At 32.5% G+C, this 16,163-nt stretch overlaps 1 protein-coding gene across 1 annotated transcript; it reads right to left on the bottom strand.

Moving 5' to 3' along the window:
• Positions 1-13,251: 13,251 nt before the first annotated feature.
• Positions 13,252-15,042, bottom strand: LOTGIDRAFT_144236 (hypothetical protein; the record flags this gene model as incomplete). The annotated part of the gene is made up of 4 exons (XM_009054829.1): positions 13,252-13,695; positions 13,992-14,191; positions 14,226-14,479; positions 14,912-15,042. Coding segments are annotated over 4 exons (1,029 nt in total), but the record flags the coding sequence as incomplete, so codon positions are not given.
• Positions 15,043-16,163: the final 1,121 nt, after the last annotated feature.

Raw genomic sequence — 16,163 nt, 5'->3', positions numbered from 1 at the left:
AATTAAATCTGTTTTCCAGAAGATACTGACCAGAATTCAGATGATGGTGATGATCTACAATCTTCTTCAGCTCTAACTCCTTCTCCTGCTTCTGGTGTTAACAGAAGAACAGCTGTGTTATTTAACAGCAAGAAACCTCGTGGAGGAACAGTAACGAAATCACCTACAGGACCACCAACTGTACGAAAAGGACCTGGGCGGCCTCCCAAACCAAGACCAATGGATGTTGACCTACCTCCCCCAGTCTTAGAACCAATGGTTAACCATCTACCCACAAGTCCAAGTGGAAGGAAGAGATCTATGAGTACTGGTGGTAGTAGAGAATCTGGTGGTCGACCATCACCCCCCAAGAGAGCCATGTCTTTAAATGACACCATGCCTTCCCTACAGGATCAATCTGATATGAATAGGGAGAGTTTTAAGATTTACAGACGTGCTCCAGCTGGTATCAGAAGTTCCTCAGAGTCTGAAAGTACATCTGGAATGAGCAGTGGTGATGAGATGTTATCAGAAACTTCTAGTGAAACATCCAGTAACAACAGCAGATCTGGTAAGTTTTACTTTTAGTTCTTCTTTAAAATCATCTTTCCCTATATAAACGTCCAAAGTATTGTCTACGTCAACATGATGCATGCTTGGTTTATTTTCGCAGGTTGCTTTTTTCATTGCCTGCTTTAAAAAGCTCACATGGTTGCTTTGATTTGCTAGCTTGATTTACAAGATGTGGTGTTCACTAATTTGGGTCATGGGTTTCATCTTTGTGTGTTATTCAGATTATTTGTATGCTGTCAAGCACAGAGTTGTATCATGAACTAGGTGGTGTTATTGTTGTTTTGGCACATATCTGGGCTAAGATATTGAAAATGTATTAATTATTCACATTTCAAGGATATAGGATAATGTATTTTTAAAGAATTCAAAATTTGACATAGCTGGTCTATCAACTAAATCTTACTGATGATTGTGACACAGCATACAATTAATCTGAGTGTATCATTGGATTTCATTGTTTTATCATGTAATCATGCTTGCTTTTATTCCCATCATTATCGTGTGGATTGTTACCATTATTTACCCTCTAGATGATCAATCAGAAGTCTCTCTTAAAGATGATGAGAATATGTGTTTGGATATCCCTGAATCACCTTCTTCTACTACCCCTAATTTATCCCCTACCCACGAAGGTGAGCAGTGTTAGCATTTACACATATTTTCATATTTGCCTCTCTTGGTGTCCTCTATTGGTGAAGGTTCTTTTTTGCATGCATAAATGAAAATTAAAATAGGCTTGCTAGGTCAACTATTTGACCAAGCTTGGAAGCATGAAACAATTATTCAACTTTTGTGTATCGGTACAGTAAACAACAAGAAAACAAACATTTCATTGCTTTCTGACATGAAACCTTTTCCAATAAAATCATTTAGAAATTGCATACTAAATATAATATGTTTACAAGTCAAGTGTATATTTCATGATATTTGGGCCAACATTTTGGTCTAAGACAATTAGATGATGTCCTCTGCTGTCTGAAACCAGCAGCTTCAGTCTTTTATCTTGCACTCTTGCACCGAAACCTCACATACACACACAACCTAACACACCCTCACACGTATGTAACTAATTGTATTGAGTGTGGGAAGTAATATCTTAAGAAACACCCATATTGACTAATTACCTCTACATTATCTAATTTTCTACACAGCAGGTAGCACAATAAATACTGATTTATTTATGACTTTCAAATTGAATTTCATAAACATAGGACAGAATTAAGGAAATTAATTTTCAAAATGTCAGGAAAAATTGTTAATAACCTTTATTGTTTGACACTTCTGCAAATGATTTATTACATACTCCCTTGAGTCAGCTTGTAAAGATTAAGTCCACAACTAATAGCATGACAAATTAATGTGGTCTGACATAATGATACTCAAGCAGTGAAGTTTAAAATCGATTAGTCAATATGAAAGCACAAGATTTGTATGAATACATATATCAATATAAGCTTATTCCAAAATCATTTCCAAATAATAGAGCTCAATTATAGCTATTTATAGCACTTATCCGGTACAATATATACTCTGAAAGGTTACTGTCCTGACTTTCAGATCATAAGATTGTGATGCTACCAGTTCAAAGTAGTCTTACTGGAATCAATAGATACATGAGATACCACTTGTAAAGCAATTGGATCAAACTATTATGTTATATTATTTTATGTCGTATATGTGAAATTTACAGGTGGGAAGTCTACAGTAAATGTCAATACAAACAGTTCCTTATTTACTTTAATAAATGATGTTGATAAAATCCACATGGACACAAAAAGAATTCTTAGAAAACAAACAAATAGTTCTATATTGGATGCTAGTAAAATTTATGTAATAAAAGATAATATGGATACGGATGAAGATCCTAGACTAGAAGCTCAGCCACAGCTTGATATCTTTAGTGATGATAAGGGAATCAACAATGTGGTTGAATATTTTGCTGAGAAATGTCAAGATACTACCTGCCAAGTGCCTGAAAGTAAAGGAGAATCACAAGATAAGGGTTACAACACTAGAAAAAATATTTTTGAGAAATTTGATGTGAAAAATTTACAAGAAGATGCTAAGCATCAAAAGTTATCTGGTGTTAAGGGAATGAAGATACAAGCTCCAATACAGAAAGGCAAAAATGTGTGTAATTTAAATTATTTGAAGAGAAAGTCAACATGTGGATTCCAACAGACAGCAATTCAAGGGGGAGAAAGTAATCTGCTAACAAACCTCAATACTGACATTGATAGCAGAAACAAAACTACATCTCCAGATTCTACTGATAATAGGCATTATAATGAGTCTCAATTGATTCCAAACCAGACAACTACCACCACGTCTCACCTGATATCACCTTATAATTCTACTCCCAATGAGAATTCTACAGTAAAACAGCAAAGTCGTCATGACTCTTACAGACAAGCTATGGAGAAAGAATTAAATATGTTGGTCGAGGCATGTTATAAAAAGAGGAAAACAGACGTGAATACTTCAAGAATTAATAAACATAATCAATGCTTACCCAGATCTGGTATATATACTACTGTTGGCTACTTGCCATGTTTCATCTTGTTACTTGTTCTATCTGTTTAGTCTTGCAAAGTTGGGTTTTTTCTTTAGAATTAGTTGAAAATTATCCCATTTTATTGTTGGTATTAATATTTGATATGTTACTTGAGTTGGCTCATCTGTCTTATAACTTCATATAAATTAGCATCAATTTTATATCAGGCTTTCTTATTTAAAATCTAAGATAGGAGGGAGAGGAATGGAAATTTAAGAGAATGGATTGGCTTTTTTGTGAAACTTTCACATTTTTCAACATACTAAGTTAGATTGTGATAAAAAAGAAATAGCAATTTGTGCACCATTATATATATATTTTATGTTTTTTACAACTAATACAGAGCCAGATCTGATCAAAATCTTACACTGCAGTAAATTTCAAGATGCTATCAGTGTTTTTAGATTGTACAGTAGTTAATTTGTTTAAATCCGGTGTTAGTGTGATAGAAATCAATAATTAGACTTAAATCTTCTCTATTTTCTCAATGGTGAAATATAACCTTGACCTATAGGTCAGACAATCATTTAACTAATATCTCCAACTTTGATCTTTTAACAAGATATTTTTCTATCTTGACAGTCATTGAGTGATAGATTAATCTTGTTACTAATTTACATTTCTTTACTTCATACTTTTTCATTTAAAACAAAGAAATAACAATTTCAAAATAATTGGTTAGTTGAAATAGAACAATTATATCAATTAAAGTATAGAAAACTACACAATTCTTTTTTCTACAAGTTTTAAAGGAGCAAATGTATGTATCCACAATTCACAATCAGAACTTTAGTTTTATCAAGAGTTGGCTCTTCTTAATTCCTTTGAACTAATATTTTAATTTTGCGTTTATTTGTTACAATGTTTCGCTGCCATATTCCATATTCACATGTTATTTGGTTTGTTATTGTATATTCACATTATTCTTTTTGTTTTTTGTTCAGTTCAAAATTCATTCTAATACACACAACACTCTTTTTATGTTTTCATCATAAAGTTCTTTTATTTTACAACCAATACAATACTTTTAATTTCACAATTCATTTACTATACTCATCAAAATAATTACATTTTTAAAGCAAAAAAAAACTACAATATTTATTTATTATCATAGCCTGTTTCAGTATTTGTACAATATATTTCAGGCAGAAGAAGAAGTCCGAGTTTTGATTCTGATGATGTAATACCATTGGAACCATTAGATTTAGTCTGGGCTAAATGTCGAGGGTATCCGTGGTATCCAGCTCTGGTAAGCATACTTTAGTTTTATAAATGCTAATCTCCAGTTTTAATCCTCTTTTGATCATTTTACAACACCTAGATAATTTTAGGTTACTATCATTTCTAACAATACTCCGGAATGTGCCTGATGATGACAGAGAAACACAATCGAAAGGTTGCATAAAACTTTAACCAGTGATTGTTGTTCCATAAAACCGAGTCTATATATTGTACTCACAATTACTAAATGCCATTTAAAGACGTTAACAGTCTGGAATATGTTGAGAAGTAATTGTTCTGGTTTGATAAAATGTTAAGAGGTTAGATACTGTAGGAGTTGATATTTTTAAGTTTATTAAATGTCACCAAATTTTATTATGATATTCATTCTTTTACATAATAATATAGTCTTTTACTCACTCACACTTCCAATGATTCATTCATATCTGTACTTTACATCTTGGCAAATAATATCTGAAGGCATTTATGGAATCATGAGAGCAATGAATAGGAACAATAACTCAATTATTGTTGTCACATTCAATTGAATTTGTACCGATTATTTTATGTGAATTGGAATTTTGGTCTTAAAACAAAACTGAAAGCCTCTGAAAGACTTCGATCAAAAATGTTGAAAATGTCTAGTGAAAGAGTTGAGTTACAACATGTCAAATTATATCAAATGAAATTACATACTTCCTTTACTGAAGTACCTATTTAATGAAAACTACTCTAAATCTATGAGAAAAATTAATTCATTGACAAAATTGTTCATTTATGATAAATATTATTCAGTTCATATCCTTATATTGTGAGGAAGTAGATCTTTGAAAAATAAAAAATGATTGAGTTTGTAGGAAATTCAAAATCTGGAAGTTAAAGCTTTTCATTGTCTGTCTTGACGTAGGCTATACTTGAAACAAATGATAATTGAAAGAGTTCATGATGAATATTGCTCATGGACACCTGTAATTTAATCCTTTAAAACTTTGAGTCATCAGAGTTTAGTGTTTGATAGCGGAAATGAGTTGTACTTTACAGGAAAAATACGGTATATAAAACATAAGATTGCTTTTTGTGAACTGAATCTTACTTCATAAACAAATGTAGTAAAAAAGCCATTTCTTAATTACATAAAGAGTATTTATGGTCAAAATCGTTGAATTATTAGTCATGGACATTGACATGTCCGAACTGCTGAAGTCTTTTGCCCAGTCATTCATGCAGATAGCATTTAAATAGCAGACTGATATTGTCAGCCCATATTTTAAACAAATAAGAAAGAGACTAAAAATAAAGTTTAGGAGTAGTAGGAAATAGTTGGTGGGGACAATATAAACAATGATATAATACTATTGTTTCAATAATATGTTTTATGGAGACATTCTCTAGCTTTTAATGATCTCCAGATTTATTACAGGTTCAGTTATAAACAAAACATCTAGCACAGTTCTCTGTTTGTCATTAAAACTGTCTGCTATCCTACTTTATAACATGCAACCAGACTGCAGAATCGTCTGGTACTAAATCGCCTTAATTAATATGAATAATCTGTCAGTATTTACATGTAATCTGTCAGTAGTATAGCCTTGGTTAACACGTACTCTGTCAGTTGTATTGTCTTGGTTAACATGTTATCTGTCCGCTGTATTGTCTTGGTTAACATGTTATCTGTCAGTTACTTTGTCTTGGTTAACACATAATCTGTCAGTTGTATTATCTTGATTAACGTGTTATTTGTCAGTTGTGTTGTCTTGATTATTGGTATAGCCTTGGTTAACTGTAATCTGTCAGTTGTATTTACATGCTATTATCTGTCAGTTGTATTGTCTTGGTTAATATGTTATTTGTCGCATTGTCTTGGTAAATATGTTATTTGTCAGCTGTTTTGTCTTTGTTGTTAACATGTTATATGTCAGTTGTATTGTCTTGGTAAACGTGTTATATGTCAGTTGTATTGTTGTGGTTAACATGTTATTTGTCAGTTGTATTGTCTTGGTTAACATGTTACTTGTCAGCTGTATTGTCTTGGTTAACATGTTATTTGTCAGTTGTATTGTCTTGGTTAACGTGTTATTTGTCAGTTGTGTTGTCTTGTTTATCTGTCAGTTGTATAGCCTTGGTTAACATGTAAGCTGTCAGTTGTATTTACATATTATCTGTCAGTGGTGTAGTCTTGGTTAATATGTTATTTGTCAGTTGTTTTGTTTTAGTTAACACATAATCTGTCAGTTGTATTTACATGTAATCTGTCAGTTGTATTTTCATGTTATTTGTCAGTTGTATTGTCTTGGTTAACATGTTATATGTCAGTTGTATTGTCTTGGTTAACGTGTTATATGTCAGTTGTCTTGGTTAACGTGTTATATGTCAGTTGTATTGTCTTGGTTAACATGTTATATGTCAGTTGTATTGTCATGGTTAACATGTTATCTGTCAGTTGTATTGTCTTGGTTAACATGTTACTTGTCAGCTGTATTGTCTTGGTAAACATGTTACTTGTCAGCTGTATTGTCTTGGTTAACATGTTACTTGTCAGCTGTATTGTCTTGGTTAACATGTGGGTCATTCCATGTCAAATCACCCAAAAAAATGTAAAAAGTAAACCCCCTTTGATTTTGCTGAAATTTGGTTTATTTGCATATAATGTGGGCTGAAAAAGCTGATATTCAATTTCAGCTTGATCAGACTTACAGTTCCTGAGATATAGCCCACCCAATTTGAGGAATTTCGGCCAAAATGGGCGTGGCCACCATTATTCAAATGACCATAGCTCAGTAAGCGATATGTTAAAATTGCTGAAATTAGTATTTCTAGAAAGGGAATTGGACAGGGATTCCAAATCTGTCATTTTTTTTTTTTTTTTTTTGACATAGGAGTGTTTTAACAAGTGATGACCTTGGATTTGACCTTGTGGCCCTCGTGACCTTTAGGTGACCTATCATGAATATTTTAGCCCAACATGTTTTCTACACAATATAAAAAATTGGAGGGATAATATCTTTAATAAGCCTGGAAAATCAAGTCAAATATCCACAAATGAGCTTTTTTTTTAAAGCTTTTTTTTTAAAGCAGGATTATGTTCATGGATAAGGTTCTGGGGATACATAGTAACCTGCTGCAAACTTACCTAAAGATAGCTAACTGTGATTCAAATAGTCATCCTCTTTGAATCATCTGATCATACACTTAATAGGTTTTAATGAAGGTTTTCAAACTATACGTAATCAATGAACCTTTTTGCACACTCTTGAAATGTTTGCAATCTTATTTTTGCTGATGCAGTACTTAGTTTCTTGATGAGGATCAAAGTAAGTGATGGTGCTTCAAGAATGTCAGACTTTTTCATCCAACTTTCATCCTTTCAAGTTGGCCATTGGAAATGCTTAGGAGGTCCATGTGGATGCATGAAATCTATCCTACTGTCTCTCAATTCTTTTGAAATTTCGTCCACCGTAAAGATCCCTTGAAGGTCATTGTAAATAAAAAACACACAATGGACTGAAGCTTTATTTGAAGTGGCACGGATGTCATTGATGACAAATAGTTTGAAGCCTTCATTAAAATCTAATAAGTATATGATCAAACTGATTCAAAGAGGCCACAAGGTCAAATTCGAGGTCAAAGTGCATATCCAAGGTCACTTTTTAAAACACGCCTATGTAAAAAAAAAAAAGAGAGATTTGGAATCCCTATCCAATTCCGTTTCTAGAAATACTAATTTCAGCAAATTTGACCTTTCGGTTACTGAGTTATGGTCATTTGAATAATGGTGGTCACGCCCACTTTGGCCGAAATTTCTCAAAATGGATGGGCCATATCTCAGGAACTGTTTGTCCGATGAAGCTAAAATTTTGAATATCAGCTTTATCACCCCAAATAAGCATATAAACCAAATTTCAGCAAAATCAAAGGGAGTACGGTTTACCTCATTGGGTGATTTGACATGGAATGACCCATGCAATCTGTCAGTTGTGGTTTCTTGTTTAATTAACATGTTATCAGTTAATTGTATTTTCTTGGTAAACATGAAAATGGCTAAACAAAGAGAGAAGTGGGGGTGTCCAAGTTTAGATTTTGTTATTGATTCCATGTTGTTGGAAGCTTTTTTAAGTCTTATAATCCAATGGAGTTCGACGGAGCGCCTGTGGGCTGTGGATTGGTCCGGGTTGATCCCATGAAAATGGCTAGCTGTATTCTGGTTTTTAAATGCAGACTGACTTGTGTGTCTAGGTTAACATTCAATCTGTCTTGAAAAACTGTTGTATTCTTCTAGTTAAACAAGCAATCATTCAGTTTTATATTCTTTGTTAACATTTAATCTTTGAGTTGTGTTGTCTTGGTTAACATGGAAATGGTCAGCTGTTTTCTGGTTTAAAAACATGTAACTGACTGATATGTCTAGGCTAACATGTAAGCTTGTAAGTTTTACTGTGTAGTCTGTGGAATTCTTGGTTTTAAACCTGTCAACTGTCTATTGTATGGTTTCAATTAAATTATAATCTGTCTGTTGTCAAGATGCAATTTTAGTAACGAAAATGTTTTTAATTTCCTAAGAAAGTGATGCATCTATTCTGTGAACAAGAAAGGAAGGAACATAATTATGGAAATAAAAAATCTGACCTATGACAAAGCATTAAACCTAGTTATGGTAGAATGAATGAATTAATACAGGAAGTAGTAACTCATATTTTTTCCTGGAAGTCTGTAATATCTTATTGTTAGTCTTACACAATCAACTTCCTGTCACATGTCCTTGACATTTAACAGACTTCTTTCCTCAATTTTCAGATGATGTGTTTATTTTTTCCAGATTATTAATCCTAAGATGCCTAAAACTGGCTATTTTCACAATGGTGTACCAATTCCTGTACCGCCCGAAGATGTTTTAGGGTTAAAATATAGATATGATGAACAGGTCTACTTAGTTCTATTTTTTGATACCAAAAGAACATGGTAAGTTTGATGTCTTGTCATTCCAGGTATATTACCAACCTCTATTAAAAAATTTGAATTAACATACTACTGGTTGGCATGATTGAAATTGGTCTCAGGATATAAAACTAAAAGAAAAAGCTTACAATATTTCATCAGTAAAATATTGAGCGAATGGGCTGACAAAAACGTGCATAAAATCATTTAATTAAAAAAAATGAATTTGTCTATATTTGTTGAAATATTTATAAAATTTGATATTTTCAGGCAATGGCTACCAAGAAGCAAATTAGAACCACTAGGTGTAGATTCAGAATTAGATAAACATAAACTTTTGGAAAATAAGAAACCCAATGTTCGTAAAGCTGTTCAGAAGGCTTATGAGAAGGCTATCGTTCATAGATGTAATGTGAACGGTGAACCTAATCCATTATTAGCTGAGTCTAGTTCAGAGGATTGATTTGATTTTGAGTCTCATTGCATCCTTTTGAAATCAGAATCTAATGAAATTTAATATTTCAACCTGCATTTCATGCTTTAAAAGTTATTTCAATTTTGGGGTATTCTAATATTTGTATGAAACAAGGTATTCAACTCAGTATACTGTTTTATTTCAAACAAACAAAATTCTTTAAAAAGAAATAGGTTTTTTTTCTTAAATTTGAAAAATAACACCTCTTTGGTTTAGTAGAAGAGCAGAGAAATAGGGAGTTACTCATCTTAATATGAGCATTATAAGCTAGATTTCTGTTGCTGTCTCCTTTTGGTTCTAAAAACGATCATAACAGCTGATATTACCATTTAAAGCCATTTGCCTCTTGTAAACATGTACATTTGTAAATGTAAGTCATAATAAGAAATAGTTAAGTCATACCATTATTCATATTGTACATAACACTATTCATTCATAATTTATAACATTTACAATGTTTTATCATAATTTGTATAAAAATACATTTTTACCCAGTAAATTTGTGCATATACTTACAATAGAATTTGGCCAGGTATCAAATAAAAAATAAGGTGTACATATCACTGTATGTAAATATTCTGCATGTTCTACATTCACTATCATTTTATCATTTTAAAAACATTTCCATGGAATTCTGATGATGTTTGTAGTTTTTTTCTTTTTTTTAAACCATGTTTGCATTTTATTGTATTGATTTAAAGCAGTCTGATTCTGTCCTTTCATAGCTGGATTTTTGGGTACCCAATGTTCACTTGTGGTCCTGTGAAAACAGTAGACAAATGCCTTTGTCTCAATCTTTACAATGTTTCCCATCTTTATTTAACCAATGGGATCTGGGAATGGGGGTAAACTTCATTCAAGTTTTTAGAAAAAGGATTTCTTCTGTCACTATAATTTCATTTCTGATCAGTGACTTTACAACTTGGTGACTGTATTTTATTAATGTATCACATTTATATGTTGGAAGTTAAATCCAGCTGTATGAATATAGAATTTTGGTTTACTTTTGATCTACAGAAACACATTCATCCTTTCCTATTAAGTAAGCATTTTTATTATTACATCTTTTTGGGTGCATTTTCAGTAATATTTTTGGTTCTAAATTTGCCAACATAAATATTTTGCATCTGTTTAGATGTATGAAAGCATTTGCGTCTGATCCTCTTTCCAAAAGACTCAATCCCATCAGGGAACTAAGGTACTTTTCAAAACTTATATGATGTTCTATATTTTATGAGAAAAGCAAAATTGTCAAAGTTATTTGTAAGTCATCAAGAATTAAGTTTGTTGGTTAAATGTGGTGTAGAATTGTGTTATCTTTATCTTCAGAGTATCATACAGTTGTAGTGAAATGTTTGTAAACGTTTTGTTATGTTATCTATAAAAAGGTAAACAACTATTATTTGTTTACTTTAAATTAAAAATAAAACATAGTATATATTTGTTTTTTCTCTTTTGTTCCTTTGGGGTAAAGCTTGTGTTAGTGTTGCTATTCTAAAGTACATACAGAAGCAATGAGAAATCAATAAGTAGACTGCGAGTTTTAACCTAAATTACAGGAAAAAATCTGCAGCACAGAATAACAAGGAATAAAAATAGCAGATTTATCATAATTTACCCCAAAATGCAGTTCATTAATTCTTAGATAAACATGTTTTGCCATTTCACAGAACAATAATTTACGTAAGAAAAAAATATTTATGAGATATGAAGCTATGTTTTTGTTATGTGAAAATAAGCCAATGGTGTAATATACGTCATAACTCTACCAAACCTCAACTTGTTAACCTCGAAGTCGGAGAATTTCAAGTAAAGTAACAGACAAGACCAGAAATTAGAATATCTAATCGAGGTAAAAATAGATCTACAGATCAGACAGAAAGCCGAATGTCAGCCGGTGCCTCGTAATGGATTTATCATAGTTTTTAATGAATGAACGTGAAGAACATTTCTGTTCTAATAATATTTCGTTGTAGTACCATTATGAAAATTAACGATTTCTTTGATGGGCATGCAAAATTTAACTCAATATCTAAAAAAAAAACCTAAAAACACCAGAAGCATGGACAAATCAAACGGTGTAACCTCTGAAAAAACACCAGATGATGTGGTGTGACTTCTGAAAGACTCCATATGGTATGGGCTCCGACAGACATTCAATTGTATGACCTTTAAAAGGCAGGAGGTGTCGTGACCTCTGAGAGACTCCACATGGTAATGGTATGACTTCTGAAAACATCAGACATTAGATTATATGACCTCTGAAAAACATTAGATTGTATTACCTCTGAAAGACATTATATTGTACTGCCTCTGAAAGACATTAGATTGTATTACCTCTGAAAGACATTATATTGTACTGCCTCTGAAAGACATTAGATTGTATTACCTCTGAAAGACATTATATTTTACTGCCTCTGAAAGACATTAGATTGTATTGCCTCTGAAAGACATTATACTGTACTTCCTCTTCCCTTGAAAGACATTAGATTGTACCACCCTTGAAAACATTAGATTATATTACCTCGGAAATAAAGAGGTTAATCTCTGAAGGCAGTCAACGTCATGGCCGTTGAAAAGAGACATCGCGGTATGACCACAGTAGACACCAGTATTACCATTTAAAGACAACAGACGATTTGGCCCCTGAAAGATATCAGACTATATGACATCTGAAGTAAAAAACAAAACGGTGTGACTTTTGACAGCTGCGAGACGCTATTTCATCTGAGTGACACAAAAAGGTTATTTCAGACAATTGATCGTTGACTGTAGGGCCTTGAGAGATGAAATATAGCCGCCTGTATGCCTACTAGTAGACGATTGACCGTGTGACCACTGAGAGACAGATGGTAGACTGTATATCCACAAAGAGACTCAAGATGGTGATTGTATGATAATACCACAAAACAAGAGATACCAGATTGTTGACTTGACGGTATGATCACCGAGATATGGTCGACTGTATGAGAGATATAATACATTGTGACTGTATGATTACTTAGAGAAAATAGATGGTCGGCTGTGTCGAAACTAAGAGAGCATTGATGGTCAGTTGTATCTGTATGACCATTGAGATATAATATGTGGTTGACAATATCACTAAGATACAATAGATAGTTGAATGTAACCATTAAGATACAATAGATAGTTGAATGTAACCACTAAAATACAATAGATAGTTGAATGTAACCACTAAAATACAATAGATAATTGAATGTAACCACTAAGAGACAACAGATAGTTGAATGTAACCACTAAGGTACAATAGATAGTTGAATGTAACCACTAAAATACAATAGATAGTTGAATGTAACCATTAAGATACAATAGATAGTTGAATGTAACCACTAAAATACAATAGATAGTTGAATGTGCCCACTAAGATACAATAGATAGTTGAATGTAACCACTAAAAGACAATGGATAGTTGAATGTAACCACTAAGAGACAATAGATAGTTGAATGTAACCACCAAGAGACAATATATGGTTGACTTTATAACCACTAAAAGACATTATATGGTTGACTTAAACCACTGAGAGACAACAGGTGGTTGACTGTAACCGCTAAGAGACAGATAATTGACTTTAACCACTAAGAAACAATATATGGTTAATTGTATGACCACTAAGAAACAATAGATGATGGACGGTATGGCCGCTAAGAAAAAATATATGGTGGACTGTATGATCACCGAGAAACAATATATGGTTGACTTTAAGGTCACTGAGAAACAATATATGGTTGACTGCATGACCAGTAAGAAACCATAGATGGTTGACTGTATGACCACTAAGAAACAATATATGGTTGATTGTATGACCACTAAGAAACAATATATGGTTGACTGTATGATCACTGAGAAACAATAGATGGTTGACTGTAAGGTCACTAAGAAACAATATATGGTTGACTGTAAGGTCACTAAGAAAATAATATATGGTGGGCTGTATAACCACTAAGAAACAATAAATGATTGACTGTGTGACCACTAAGAAATAATATATGGTGCACTGTATGATCATTAAGAAACAATATATGGTTGACTGTATGACCACTAAGAAACAATATATGGTTGATTGTATGATCACTGAGAAACAATAGATGATGGACTGTATGACCACTAAGAAACAATATATGGTTGACTGTATGATCACTGAGAAACAATAGATGGTTGAGTGTAAGATCACTAAGAAATAATATATGGTTGACTGTAAGGTCACTAAGAAAATAATATATTGTGGGCTGTATAACCACTAAGAAACAATAAATGATTGATTGTGTGACCACTAAGAAACAATATATGGTTGATTGTATGATCACTGAGAAACAATAGATGATGGACTGTATGACCACTAAGAAACAATATATGGTTGACTGTATGATCACTGAGAAACAATATATGGTTGACTGTATGATCACTGAGAAACAATAGATGGTTGAGTGTGAGGTCACTAAGAAATAATATATGGTTGACTATAAGGTCACTAAGAAAATAATATATTGTGGGCTGTATAACCACTAAGAAACAATAAATGATTGACTGTGTGACCACTAAGAAACAATATATGGTGCACTGTATGATCATTAAGAAACAATATATGGTTGACTGTATGACCACTAAGAAACAATATATGGTTGACTGTATGATCACTGAGAAACAATAGATGGTTGAGTGTAAGGTCACTAAGAAATAATATATGGTTGACTGTAAGGTCACCAAGAAAATAATATATGGTGGGCTGTATGATCATTAAGAAACAATATATGGTTGACTGTATGATCACTGAGAAACAATAGATGGTTGACTGTAAGGTCACTAAGAAATAATATATGGTTGACTGTAAGGTCACAAAGAAAATAATATATGGCGGGCTGTATGATCATTAAGAAACAATATATGGTTGACTGTATGATCACTGAGAAACAATATATGGTTGACTGTATGACCACTACGAAACAATAGATGATGGACGGTATGGCTGCTTAGAAAAAATATATGGTGGATTGTATGATCACCGAGAAACAATATATGGTTGACTGTATGATCACTGAGAAACAATAGATGGTTGACTGTAAGGTCACTAAGAAATAATATATGGTTGACTGTAAGGTCACTAAGAAAATAATATATTGTGGGCTGTATAACCACTAAGAAAAAATAAATGATTGACTGTGTGACCACTAAGAAACAATATATGGTGCACTGTATGATCATTAAGACACAATATATGGTTGATTGTATGACCACTAAGAAACAATAGATGATGGACTGTATGACCACTAAGAAACAATATATGGTGGACTGTATGATCACCGAGAAACAAAATATGGTTGACTGTATGATCACTAAGAAATAATATATGGTTGACTGTATGGATGATTGGATACAAATAAACTTGTCAAAATAGAAGAGTATCCTGTTAGGTTTTTATTCGTGTTTTTCCTATAACGGTTGCTAATTGAAATTTGATACTATCTTAATAAAATTCGTCACTCTAACAAACAAGTAAAAGTAATAAGCTAGTTATCATACAGACAATCTGACAAACAACTCTCTATATTTGACAACCGATTTTAGCACGAGGAACTTAAATTTTGGTTTTGGTTTGTGGAATGATTCCAATGAAAGACCTTAGACCTCATGTCATTTCGCAATTATGCATGTCAAGTCCGACTTCTCGTTCAAAGCTTCACTATATTATGGCGCATTTTGGTGATAATTCACATTCGAAGGGTTACTGCCGACCTCTTATATGAAAGGTCTGAAAATTCGCAGGGAGGTTTGTACTGGTAACTGACCTTTTTTGTTTTGTTAATTAACTGATAAAAATCAGTATTTATAATTTAAAAGGTAATTTGATAGTGCTACTAATTATAAATATCTAATAAATAAACACTATATGTAAAATCATAGTCAAAAATATCATTAACTTTATCTTTTACTATAAACTAAATATAATTATCTAAAGCCACACCTAATTATTGATTTTCTTTATATCTTACTTTTACCCAAAATTATTTTCATGGCCATTTAAATTTGATTTGGGCGCCAAGAAGTCGTCGATGCTGTTGGTATTCCGAGAAACAACCTCCTCGGACCTATACTGAAGGACACAGGCATATCTTCATTGCATTTTATGCAAATGGCCACGATATAAATCGTAATGATGATCATAACAACTTTTCTTCTGTCAACTCAGCATTCTCTAGATGGATCCTCCTAGCCTATGTTTAGTTGATGAAATTTCCACTTTTAACTTTTACTGAAAAGCATAATATCTTAATTCAATAGGGCTGACAGGAGAGGTGTGAAAGTGGTTTGAAACCACAAGAAACTTCATATCATCAGTAAAGATATATGCGATTTAGTTTCTCGATACTACTGCATGTTGAACATCCTGTATCCAGTTGATGAAATAACAG

Source organism: Lottia gigantea, assembly GCF_000327385.1.
Source record: "Lottia gigantea unplaced genomic scaffold LOTGIsca_227, whole genome shotgun sequence".
Taxonomy (NCBI): Eukaryota; Metazoa; Mollusca; class Gastropoda; family Lottiidae; genus Lottia; species Lottia gigantea.
Note: the sequence above shows the minus strand (reverse complement) of the source record. Positions and strands in the feature narration are given on the sequence as shown.